The 12632-nt window shown below is 36.9% G+C and overlaps 1 protein-coding gene across 13 annotated transcripts in view; it reads right to left on the reverse strand.

The window, feature by feature from the left end:
* LOC134540120 (ATP-binding cassette sub-family C member 5-like) overlaps positions 1-12632 on the reverse strand; it is a 103890-nt gene that overhangs the window by 64916 nt on the left and 26342 nt on the right. For 10 of the 13 annotated variants that reach the window (XM_063382642.1, XM_063382632.1, XM_063382635.1 and 7 more), the window contains one exon: positions 7754-7902. In XM_063382642.1, coding sequence (XP_063238712.1) covers positions 7754-7902 — 149 coding nt within the window. Of the gene's footprint in view, positions 1-1749; positions 1861-5311; positions 5423-7753; positions 7903-12632 lie in introns of all 13 variants that reach the window. The other 3 variants (XM_063382634.1, XM_063382637.1, XM_063382636.1) reach the window with 2 other exon arrangements.

A 12632-nucleotide genomic window follows, 5' to 3' on the forward strand; every position in this document is an offset into this window, starting at 1 on the left:
GTCACTGGGTCAGAGATGATCAAACTATATGTATTTATTGTAATGGTTTGTATAGCCTATTACCTATTAGGAACTAAATTGAGACAGATAAGTGAGGCCCATGTGAACATAATTTAAAATTACACATGCCACACTCCAGTGGCGGATCTAGGATTTTGGTTTGGGAGGGGCTTGACCCAGCTGAGGCTAGGCTTTATGAAGGTAAACACTAAAACAATAGTGGACCCAGATGGTTTTGGAGGGGGCTTGAGCCCCTTAGCCCCCCCTCTGGATCCGCTACTGCCACACTCTGCTGCCAGTAGGTGGTCTTACATCATGGATGAAGCATATCTGCCAGAAGTTACTGTTAGTGGCCACATTGGCTTTCGATCTTGAACAGGTCTTGGACAGTCAAAATCCTTCACTTAACTCCCAAGCTTATGCCAAGTCAGTTCAGTTCCTTTGTCCATTGCTTGGCAGCCTTATCGGCTGGCCCTTCAAAATCTTCTGATTCGTTACACTAAAGGGAAACTTGCTCTCTCACAAACCATGGTAAATTTCTCATTTGAAAATTATTAAAATAATTTAAAAGCTAAAATTGAAATTTTAACACGATACCTCGTGTTAGGATTTTAATTTTGGCCCTTAAATAACAGTAACAACGAGAAATAAAAAAAATAACAAATCCCAAATAAACTAGAAAACAAAATTATTTCTTTGGCCCACAGCTATAAGCTCACTACTAAAAGAAATTGCATCTATCATGATTTTTAAAGCAATAATTTCACTTGCATTATTAATCAACAGCAATGGTTACATTTTTTTAAAAGATGTTATTATTTATTAAATGTCAATTATAATAAATATTTAACTAATATATATTATGGATTAATATAATTATATTATAAGAACTTATAAATATATAAATCTATTATTTGGTATGTAAAGTTTTAATATTATACATCTCACCAATTAATTCCAAAATTAAAACAAAAAGCTTAAAGTATGGCAATTGATAATAAAATTAAACTAAATGCAATCTTCACCTAAATACTAAATGGCACAAGGCTGAAATATCATTTGACCAATCTTATCATTACAATCATTTAAGATCTAAAACAGAAATTTTAACACGATACCACCCTTGCATTTGTTGTTCTCTTATTGTATTAGAATTTCAGTTTAAGCTCTTAAATAATAGTAATGACTATAATTTGAAAAAAAAAAAAAATTCCCCATGGTTTGAGAGACTGAGCATTAATGAATTTGAAGTAATCTGGGTGTAACATCTCATGGCTAACAGATCAACTGAGAAGAAGAGCGGTGAAGTGATATGTGTGTGGAGCAACGAAAAGATGGGTTGGTGGGAGAAATGGGGAGTTACCCAAGAAAACCAACAAACCACAAAAACGTCAACCATATTTTTTTATTTACGTCAAAAATTTGGTTGTGATTCTGTAGTGAATAGAACCTAAATGGCCTTGGTGGGTGATCCGACCACTCAACCAAAGTGGCCCGCGAATGGCTACTTGTCCTGGCAGTCTGTCATACCAGAGACGTTAATCCTGCCCTGCGGCAGGGACGCGAAATGGGTCGACAGATGATGTTCAGGGAGGGCCTTCAAAAGTGTTCAAATCACAGTGAATCAGCTGTTAACACCAGGTCATGAACTTCCACGCAAAAAAAAAAAACATCCAAGCTCCCAGTAAACTGTAACAAAGCAGCACGAAGATGCTAATAACCAAAACAGCGAACGAAACGTGTGAAAACCTCGTATCTAGAGAGAGAGACGAATCCTTCGTAGAGCTGCAAGGTTCCCTCTCGAAGCAAAATAAGTGCCATTCGAGGCTGTTTCACCATGTACGAGTATAAGGAAAAAGCCTGAGAACAAAACACAAGCAAACAAAAAAAAATCCTACCACTGATTTTTAACCTTAGCTGCCAGGAAAAAAAAAATTAAAACAAACCAAATAATAAACTTCCATAAACTTCAGACGTCTACATTGACGTGCTGACACAGCCTGAAAAAATAACCAATTATCGCTCTAAAATTTAAAAAAATATCTTATGAATCAACTGGGAAACAGTCGAATCTACAGTTCATAAAAATAATATTACATTAAAATTATAACAATGCAGTGTTTAAGTCGTGGTTGCTCTGAAATAAGCTTCTTGTTGACGAAATGCAAAACACGGTTATGCTATCTTATTTAGCTATCAACAATACTCACCACTTCAAAGAAAAAAATGTGTTCAAGTGTGGTGAAAAAAAATAGCAAATAAATGTATATCTGAAAATCAGTTAAGTATTACTTAAAATTGACATTAATACATTGAGAGGTAAACAGAAACTTCAACACAGTAGACAAGTAACAACATTTTGAGTACACCAGTAAAATACCAAGTAATAATACTGTCCACAGAAAATCATCTTTAGTTCATGAAAATAAAATATAATGCTGAAAAAAATAAAAATTAGTTTCAATCAGAACTTACTGCCATCACAAAGGCCCCACCAAATAAGAGCATAAATTCAAAATGAGCCTACATACGGTCACAGTGGCGGACATAAACTCAAATTTTGGCAGGGACAGATGACCACAGAGTTTTGAGTGGTATGGAATACCTCAAAGTTAAGTGGGAAGTAAAAAAAAATTAAAAAATATAACTTTGTATGCAGTACAGTAGCACTAAAAAAATGTAGAATTACAAATTTTTACAAAAAAAAATCAGACTTACTTTAAAGGTCAAGTGTAGTCTAGAATAGATTATTTTTTTATGTCGCCACAGGTTTTTTAAATTTTTTTTTGGTAAGTGGAGGGAGGGCAATGTGACCGCTCACATCGAGCCTCCCTTAGGCCGCCCCCAACTGGTTTGTTGTGTCACAACTCAAGTTGAATGCTATAGCTCCTAGCCGTACCATGAATTCAGAAACCAAATAAAATTGATAACATTTTTTAATTTATTAATTTTTGTATCAAACAGCTTAGTGTCTGCACTTATATATCAACAATTTTAAGATTCAATATACCTATTTTGTCTACAACCACCTGCTTTGTGTAATAAACACATGATAAAGTTGCAATCAAACAAATGCTGTTCAGTATTTACAGTTACAACTGAGACTAAAACTTGAATTTTCAGTTGCAGGTTTCTCTGATCGGATGAAACTTGATTTTCACCTTTCATCAACCTACAATTTGCTGACCCAACCACAGGCTGGAAGCAGTAGACGGTCAACCTACACTGCAGTGACATACTCATGACTCAATTTAAGGGAGGGAACACCATTTTACAGAATAAGTGTTCCTTAATATTAATTTAGCTATTTAAAATATTGTTAATATTACCTGCCCACTATGAACAGTATTACCACTTTGTATATTTTCCTCCGAAACTTACGTTGGTTCGTTTACACCATAAAGCTGTACACGAAGCAAGTTTTCTGCATTGCCATTAATGCTAAATTTTAAAACCTTTTGGTTTATAGTTATGTGGGTTTGAAGTATAACTAACACAAATTGGGGAAACTTTATTCCAGAAGTGCCGGCAGAGTCAAACAAAGATTTTTTTTTTGCATGTGAGAAAAGTGGTGGCCATTACCATGAGTCTATGTGTTTTCTTGGGGTTCTTCTGATTACCCCCAACGATGCACTCTGTCAATGCTCTACTCTTATCTCATCACCCCTCATCACCTGCAATGGCCTGATGCTGACGAAATGTTAAGCCCATTCATTCATTCATTCATTCATTCATTCATTTGGGAATGGAGGGGCCCCTGTAACAAAACCCAAACGTTAGTGAGTCCCACAGTACCGTAATGCCCCATGCTGCACCGTTAGAGAACAGGACCATGTGCTTGTGAGAGAACCGTGCAACCTGCAGTTAGGTGCACACACGTGCTTCACCAGTGGTAGGGGTAGGCGAAGCTGGACTCTTCATTATGAAGTCAAGTCGAAACAAATGTTGCCAAAACAATTTTCAAGTTAAAATCAAATTTTGAATCAGAGCTTTTTTTTTAATGTTAAACTCATAACAGAAATAAGCAAGAAAGAAATATTTCAATGAACTAACGTAAGATCAAATATGACTGTTACTATTTTTTGGCACACATAGGCCAATATTAAACACAACACAATTTGTACTAGTTATGCAAAATATTTTTTTTTTAATCTCCAAGTTCCATAAAAACTAAAGTGAAAATTGAGCTGTTTAATAGGTAAATATAAATTAATTTGGCTACCTTAACTACCCTTTTTAATGTTTTAAAATAATATTTTTCAAAAACTTTGGTCCGGAATTAAAAAATTATTTTCAAGCAAAAGTAGAATGTTAAAAATATTTTATTCAATGTCGTATTTTCAAAGCTTCGTCCACGCCTAATAGTTAGTGTTCACTAAGGAAAGGTAGGGCTGCCAGGGTCTGTTTCGTATTACAGTCTTCTCCACTGACTAATCATTTGTAATTTCCCGCAGTGTGAACTTTACAAAGTCTTCAAGTCTAAACTAGAATTTGCCAGCTACCTCCGTTCGTCGTACACCCAACGGGAAACTCGTCAAATGCGCTTCCAACCATTACTGGGGATTGTGAAGAAATAAAATAACCACAGTGGAACATAAATCACACCGATCCTCCATATTGCGTGAGGAGGCATTAGACCAGCAATCTCACAACCATTAAATATCTCAGATCTTAAAAAAAACCTCTGACTGTTAGCTGTTAAGTGCTGTGAAGGAAATGTAGAAAACCTTTCTAAAAGTATAAATAAATGCTCAGTTTTAAACACGGAAAAATATTATGAAATTTAAACTAATTCCACTATCAGTTTACATGATGCTTATTTATGCAACTAATAAATGTTTTTTTTTTATGTAGGTTAGTTAATTCTAAAAAAATAAAAAATTATGTGCCTTATTTGAACATGTTTGTAGACCAACAACAAAAAAAAATGTTTCCCCTCCAATGAAGAAAATGATAACATACCAATTTTTACGAGATATTATTAAGAAACACGTGAACACGAAAAGTCGTTTTACGAACTCGCGGACACGTCTAAGCCAACGTCGAGGCGTTCCGATCACATTTATTTCCCAAACGAGGAAAGAAGGGAGAAGGAAATGTTTCGCACCATCCCGCACAGCACAAAAAGTTTTAAAGGCGCATTTCGGTCAACGCTTCAGGAATCTTTCGGCAAGTTGATCGTCACACTACTGAAATGTTTCTGGAGCAGCGAGTGCCGTATCAGCTGCCACCGACCGAAGCAGGACCTGGCAGCACCGGCGACACGCAACTACAGGAACACCGCTCGCCAACGCCCGTGGGCGCGGTTAACCTGGATGGACCCTAGCGCGACCCTCCCGCCGCAGACGCAAGCGCAGCACTGCTTCAGTGAGCTGAGGCACGGGCCCAGCTCCCTGGCGAGAAACACAATCGCCGAGAAAGCCTGGAAACCAGCAGTTTTACGCACAGAATAGAATCAAGTGTCCGGGGACACCCAGCAAGACCTAATAAAAAAAAAATTAGGAAAAAAAAATAGATTAAAGTTACAGTTGGGAAAAAAAAAACACTAACAATCAAATAAACATAGCTGCAATAGCAAACACACACACCTTTGAACTCCATATTACCAACAGTATCATAAAAAAATAAGCTGATGATTTAAATATTTATACTAAGAGCATACAGTTTTCCAGATTTAACACTACAAATACGTACTATAATTTATATGACTGCAATTGAAATATTCTAAAATTCAAATTTAATATATATATAAATTCTTGACTAAAATTAAGTTGAGTCTATTACCGAATTTAATTACCTAATCATTACACATCAAGTTTACTTTGTACAAATGGGATGAAATACCCTTTTTAAGAAAATCCCACTTCAGAACATTTCCTGCATAGTAAGTTGAAAAAATTTGGCACATTACCTATTAAATATACACAATTTTACCCTTTCGATAAGTTTTCCATGATCATAACATGATAAGTCTGAATCAAGAGGAACCACCTTCCCTTAGCTCAACTGGTTCCCCACGACCTACAGTTTGTCGCAGCACCCAAACCGAATGGAGGTTGGGTGGATCAAGCACAGACACCACACAAGAGGGACCTAAGTGCATCAGTCACTGCCACGAAAGCAAAGAGGTCGCCCGGAACTCCGGAATGGTTGTAAGTTGCGAGTATGACCTGATGGTAGATGATGGTTAAGATTTAAAAGAGGATTGTTGTTGGGGGAGACCAGCTAGCGGAGGAAGTGAGTGAAGTCATGATGCTGACTTGATGTAAGTTTTTGAACATACGCCATTGCTAAGAATTTAACTAAGAGTTCTTAGCAATGGCGTATGTCCAAAAACTTACATCAAGTCATGCACTCCCATTGCACAAATCTTTCAAAGATAAAGTCATGATGCTGCTTGCCCGAACAAAAAAACACACTAGTTGACCAAGCTGGTGCATGAAGTGTGCATCCCTAATGAGTGCCCTACCACACTAAGGCAATGCAAAGATAAAAAAAAAATTAGCTGATGTTATGGGTGATCTGAACTTATAATAAAGAAACATAAGGGCAGGGCCATCGGGAGAAGCCAAGGGCCCGGGGGCGAATAATTTTGTCGGAATCCCCCTCCCCCAATATTTAATGTGCAATTTTTCAAACCCCCACAATTAAAAAAGAAGAAGAAAAAGAAATGGGTGCATGTACTTATGTACGCATGTTAGAAGTTATAATTACTTGGCATGATAAAAAAAACTAACTTTAGTTTTGCATGCAAATAATTAAAAGAAATCAAATAATAAGAGTGATATTATAAATATGGTATGTAAATAATAAATTCAATCAAATCAAAAACTTGTAATATCTTCAATATCAATATACACACATGTATAAAATTAATTATTTAATTTAGTATAATAATTGAGATAAATTTTAATTTATAATTAAAATCAATATGCTTAATGTTTATTCTAATATATTTTAATTAGTTATTAAATAATAATGTAATAATTTATAAAGCATCTAGAGTATCTATACTGGAACATAACCTCACAAACACTCCCATGAAATCGGCCGGAATACTACTACTACCCCCTGCCAGTGTCAATGAAAGCCTACAAGCAACCTGATTGTTAAACATATGGGAACACAACCTCATTTATATAAATACACTTGGAAAAGTTTATAAAAATAATTTCAAAACTTGTATTTAGAATAAACAAATGTTTTTAATTATATGGACCAGTATTTAATATTAATATGTAAAGTATATGATCTACAAGCACATGTGTAATTTTATTTTAATCCTGTCAATTTTTTTTGCATGCTGTGGATGCCTCATCAAAATTCATTATCTTTTTTTTTTCTTCATAATGTATTTAAAGTAGGTATAAATTTATAAATTTAAAGCGTAACTTCAAAAAATAATATAAAGGCTGAATTTTTACCATGGCCTTAGGTAACTGTAAATGTGATCTGAAAAAATTTCATAACTTGTTTGGTTTCCAATGAATTATATTTGCAATGGAATCATCATTTTTGTCTTACTATCAGGGAAGACACAAATATATTTAAAAAAATATTTTTTTGGGAACTCACCCGGACCCCTTTCAATGCTTGGGCCCCGGGGATTTTGTCGCTATTTTCGTGTTAGCATGAAAAAAATGGCAGCTACTATTTTTGGCACACATCATCGAAGCTGATTGACCGATGTGTTTGTAGGCACCGCATGTGTTGGACACAAAGCCTGCAGCGAGGGACACCTGAGGCAGCTAACCTGCGCGGCGGTGAGGCTGTTCCCGGCGGCGACGTGCACGAGGAACGTGACGATGGCGGAGATCACCGGGACCGTAGGGGCCAAGGAGATGCTGAGGGAGTGGCAGCAAGCAGCCTTCATCAGCCAGGACGACTCCTGGGCCCTGACGTCTGCAACAACCAGCACTGCCTGTCCAGTACCGTTCCCCTGGAGCGGCCTTGGACCCCGCAAGCCCGAGCACCTGGGTTCGAATCCTGGTCCGACCGCCGTGATCTTGGTCCCTCAGGAATCTTCAGAAATGTCTGGGGCGTACTTAATGAAATGAATCTGCGGTGGTTCCCCTTTCCCTTCTGTAGTATGGTGGGAGAAAAGACGACACAACACCCAGGTCCTGAACAAGAAGGTGAAAATTCCCCGACCCCGGCCAGGAATCGAACCTGAGACTTTCAGCTCACCAAAAAAAAGAATCCCTAACCACTAAGACAACAGGATGTATGCTTGCTACATACGTAATGTCTTTCAGTAACGTTTCTTGTAAACTATGGTGTGAAGAAGGTAACTTAAGCATGCAATGGTTTCTCATAGGAGGCCATGACCAATACCAGCCCAAACATCCTTGGTGCAAGTAACAGTTAAGTTACCATCTCTAAGGACCTTGTCGTTGATAACACGTAAAGCTCAAATAAAAACAACCCTCAATACAGCTTCACTAATACCCATTTATATGAATGTGTACAAAAAAAAATATTTAATAGGCTTCGGAATAAATAGACTGCTTCTGACAGAAATGTTTCACTTTTGTGTGTTGTTGCATTTAATGTCTTGCTAACAAGAAAATAAGAGTAAGAGAAAGGAAACATACAACACCAAACAGGGTTGTTATTGGGGTAGCATTAACTCTTCAAAATTTTTTTCTAAAAACCATGGAAACTCTAAAGCTAGCTTAACCAGATCAGGATTCCAAATAGAATACTCTGGAATAAAAAAAAGCCCAGTGTCTTGCCACTACACTGTCTTGCTCCATCAGATGTGTGTGTTTCACTGAGCCAACAGACTATATTTATGCAAGGACGTAAGTACGAGGGTCATTCAAATATAAATTGGAATTTGGTTCATTTGACTCAAGTAGTGACGTGAACAGCACAGCGTGCCACATAATCGGTGGTGGGTGAATTGGGGGGGGGGGGATAGGCATGCACATGGCCCTCACACTCACGTCTGTCATGTCAGTGTCACTATGGCAGTACCAGCGTCATTTGCGTCATGCGTTATTATTTGTTTTCTCGCCAACGGAGGTGAAATCAAGTGAAAATTTGAAGAAACTCTAAGCACAGTTCAGTGATGCTACTCTGAGTAAAACCCAAGTGTTCAATTGGACCCAGAAGTCTCAAAATGGTTGTGGTAAAGTGGAACATCAAAGCCATAAATGGCATCCATCAACCTCTTGAACACCCACCATGCAGTCAGGGGTGGATCCAGCGTTTGATTTCAGGGGGGCGAATGCATGGGCGTAGATCCCGGGGGGGCCAGGGGGGCCCGGGCCCCCCCTGGAATTAATGGGCCCCTCCTTGGGGGGGCCCACTTCGTGATTTTAAAGTTAATGGTGTACACAATATATATATATATATATATATATATATATATATATATATATATATATATATATATATATATATATATATATCAGATTATTATTTACAACGACGACAGACACTTTGACATGCTTTTACATTCCTACCTTGGAGTTCCGTAGTTATTTTCCCTTACCCCTTCTGCGAAAGCCATGGTATGGAGTTTTCCAGTGAGAACTTTGAAACCCTTAATTCCTAGAAACCGTTCATTCCAAAGGACGAAGCTAGGGTAGGGTTCCGTTAGCATTTCCTCCCCATTGTTACCCACACTACCTTGTGCTCTGAATCGACAGTATTATAGGTTTCAGGTAGTCTGTTTTTAAAGTGGTTTTGCTCTCGTGTGCGCCAGTCTTCTGCTTTCTTGGCAAACATCAACATGAATAAGTTTGTGACGCGGAAGTAACGGAATACAGAATATGATTCTCACCTGGTAAGCTTGATTGTTTTATAAGTGGTGACTATTATTTAGGTAATATATTTTATTTAAGTGATTATGTAAAGTTATTTTTTCCAGTAAATATACAACCTAATACTTTAACAGTAATTATAGCAGAATTTAGTTTATTTACGAACTGAAACTTATATACCAATTTGTGGAATTTTTTAGCTCATCTTCATTCTGTAAGGCTAGCTGCTCTGTACGTTACATGTGAATATACAGGGAATAATTTTTTTCCTCGTCAATATGGAATTAAAAATCACTCCCCTTTTATTATCAAACAATAATTTTCACAATTCATGGCCGATTATCATTTTATAACATTTGTTATTTGATAACTGCAACACTGCACGAGTAAACAGAAGTAAGAGTGAGAAAGAAGTATTTAAACGTTACACATCCGTGTTTAAGTTAATAAGGAAGCAAACGCGTCTCTTTAATAACTAATCAAGCGGCATATTTTAACTAAATAACTCACTGCCAAAATACTGATTATACTAAATATAAGCCGAGAAATGTATGTGGTTCAATTAGCTGTAGGATAAATTTCATAGTTCTATCTCCGAGATTTTTCATTTGTGCCATTAAGTTTTTTTTAATTTTTTTACCTGGTTGATGCCTTTACTAAATAAAATAGTCTTTAAGGGTTTTAATATGATTCGATCGTTCATTTGATGTTGATCCGTTTATTAGCTTTGGCGCTTTGGGTTTTTAGGGCGCATCAAAAACTGTGAACAAAGAATTTCACGAACAGCATTTGAATCGCAGTAATTATGTGATGTGGCATCAAAAAACCGACAAAGTGCGAGTCGAACTCGCGCACGAAGGGTTCCGTACCATTATCTATAAAAACGACAAAAAAAAATAATGTCTGTTGTATGGGAGCCCCACTGAAACATCTATTTTATTCTGTTTTTGTATTTCTTGTTATAGAGGCAACAGAAATACATCATTTGTGAAATTTTATTCTGTTTTGACGTTTGTTGTATGGGAGCTCTGAGGCGTCTGAAGACATGGTTAAGAAGTACCATGACTCAAACCCGTCTCAACTCAGTGACTGTGTGTCATGTTCACAAAAGTCGTTTGGATGAACTTAGTTTACATGAATTAGCTAAAGATTTTGCTTCAAGATCTGAAATTAGAATAAACACTTTTGGAAAATGGTAATGTATGGGTGGGGTGTTATCTATTTGCATTATATTCACGTATATTATTTTTATAGATTTTTTCATGGATATTTTATGTATTTAGGTTAGCAAATTATTCAAACATGTTTGAGAGATCACTTCTTATAGTCATTAATTAATAATTACTAAAACATATGTTGCTCTGCTTTATTGTTAATATCACTTACGTAAAAATAAAGTGTATAACATACGAGCTTATCATCCAGAGAAGACTTGTTTCGGTTGACCTCTAGCGCAAAATTCTTAAACCACAGAATTCACGGGCCCCCCCTGGAAATCCTACAGATTTGCGCCCATGGGCGAATGTATGTTTCAAAAGTATTTAAAATGGGAGAGTCCGGGCGTCCACCCCACGGAAAAATGATAGATTTTAGCATGCAAAATGGTGTTTTTTTATAGCAATTTTGTGCTTAAAATGTCAAATAAACTTTTGGTATAGTCGGTAAAATTTTTCACAGAAAATTAGTTTTGGTAAATGATAAAGTTATCAGAAAATAATAAATAAAATACAATAATTAAAGAATGTAGAAATAACTAAAATTAAAATGTCTTGTACATATAATGATTGTGCATAACTAGAAGTTGCAAAACAACAGTTTTTCTTTATCAATCTCGCAGCCATAATGGATATGCAATAATGCAAGTCCGGTCAGTCTGTCTTTCTTTGTGGTAGATCTCAACGTCTTAAGTCTTCTCAATGTCGAAAATGTTCTCTCTGCCGAAGCGACACTTAAGGGTAAGGTGACTAAGATGTTCAGGAGAATGTAGATGCCTGGATACAGCTCCTCGTCACACGAAGCGAGAACATCGAGAGCTGTGGAGGGTATTGTATTGTTAATTTCTTTCTCACGAGTCTACTTCGCCTCCCATGATCGAACCTTGGCATTAAGTTGTCTTTCTACATATTCTAGCCCATTCACTCCAAGGAGAGAGCCATACTTTGTAGAAATTTTTTTGACATTTACTTGACTTGAAGAGGAAGTTGGTAACAAAGCCGACAGGCTGTGAAGCTGTTGCGTTTCTTCCGAAAACCGATGTTTTAAATCTTCGACAATGTGCTCCAGAATGGGAATGAATACAGCTCTTTGGAAATATTCAACAGGGTTCGTTGATGGGTAATTTTGTCTGTGTTTTTGCCTTTTCACAAGTCGAGGTATAGTTATATCTACACCAAGCTCCTGAGCAAGACCATCAGCTTCGTTCAAAAGTTGAGACAATACAATAGCTCTTCGCACTGTGTACGTTTTGTATTTAGAACAGAAAGAGTATCTGCCAGAATATCTTGGGCAACCTTAAGGTCTATTGAAGTCTTCTGATATAGTCTACTCAAAGGAAGAGTGTCTCCCAGCATATCAGATAAGCAGATGACTGTGACAATAAATTCACTCTCACAAAGTGCAGTCAAAAAAGTCTTTGCTTTTGCAGCACTTTCAGCATCTTTCCAAGATGCGACACACTCTAAAGCCTGAGCTACTTTCAGAAAAGATGTTCGGAATGCACAACGCCATCGTGTCTTTCGATCCAACGAGTTTCACACTGTCCAAAGAGTTGGTGACATAAAACTTTCTTGAGTAAAGCTGAGCATTTTGATGATGCAGTGAAGAACGAGATTATCGTTTTCATTGTTGCAATAGTATTTTGAA

The sequence above is a fragment of the Bacillus rossius genome, chromosome 16 (assembly GCF_032445375.1).
Source record: "Bacillus rossius redtenbacheri isolate Brsri chromosome 16, Brsri_v3, whole genome shotgun sequence".
Taxonomy (NCBI): Eukaryota; Metazoa; Arthropoda; class Insecta; order Phasmatodea; family Bacillidae; genus Bacillus; species Bacillus rossius.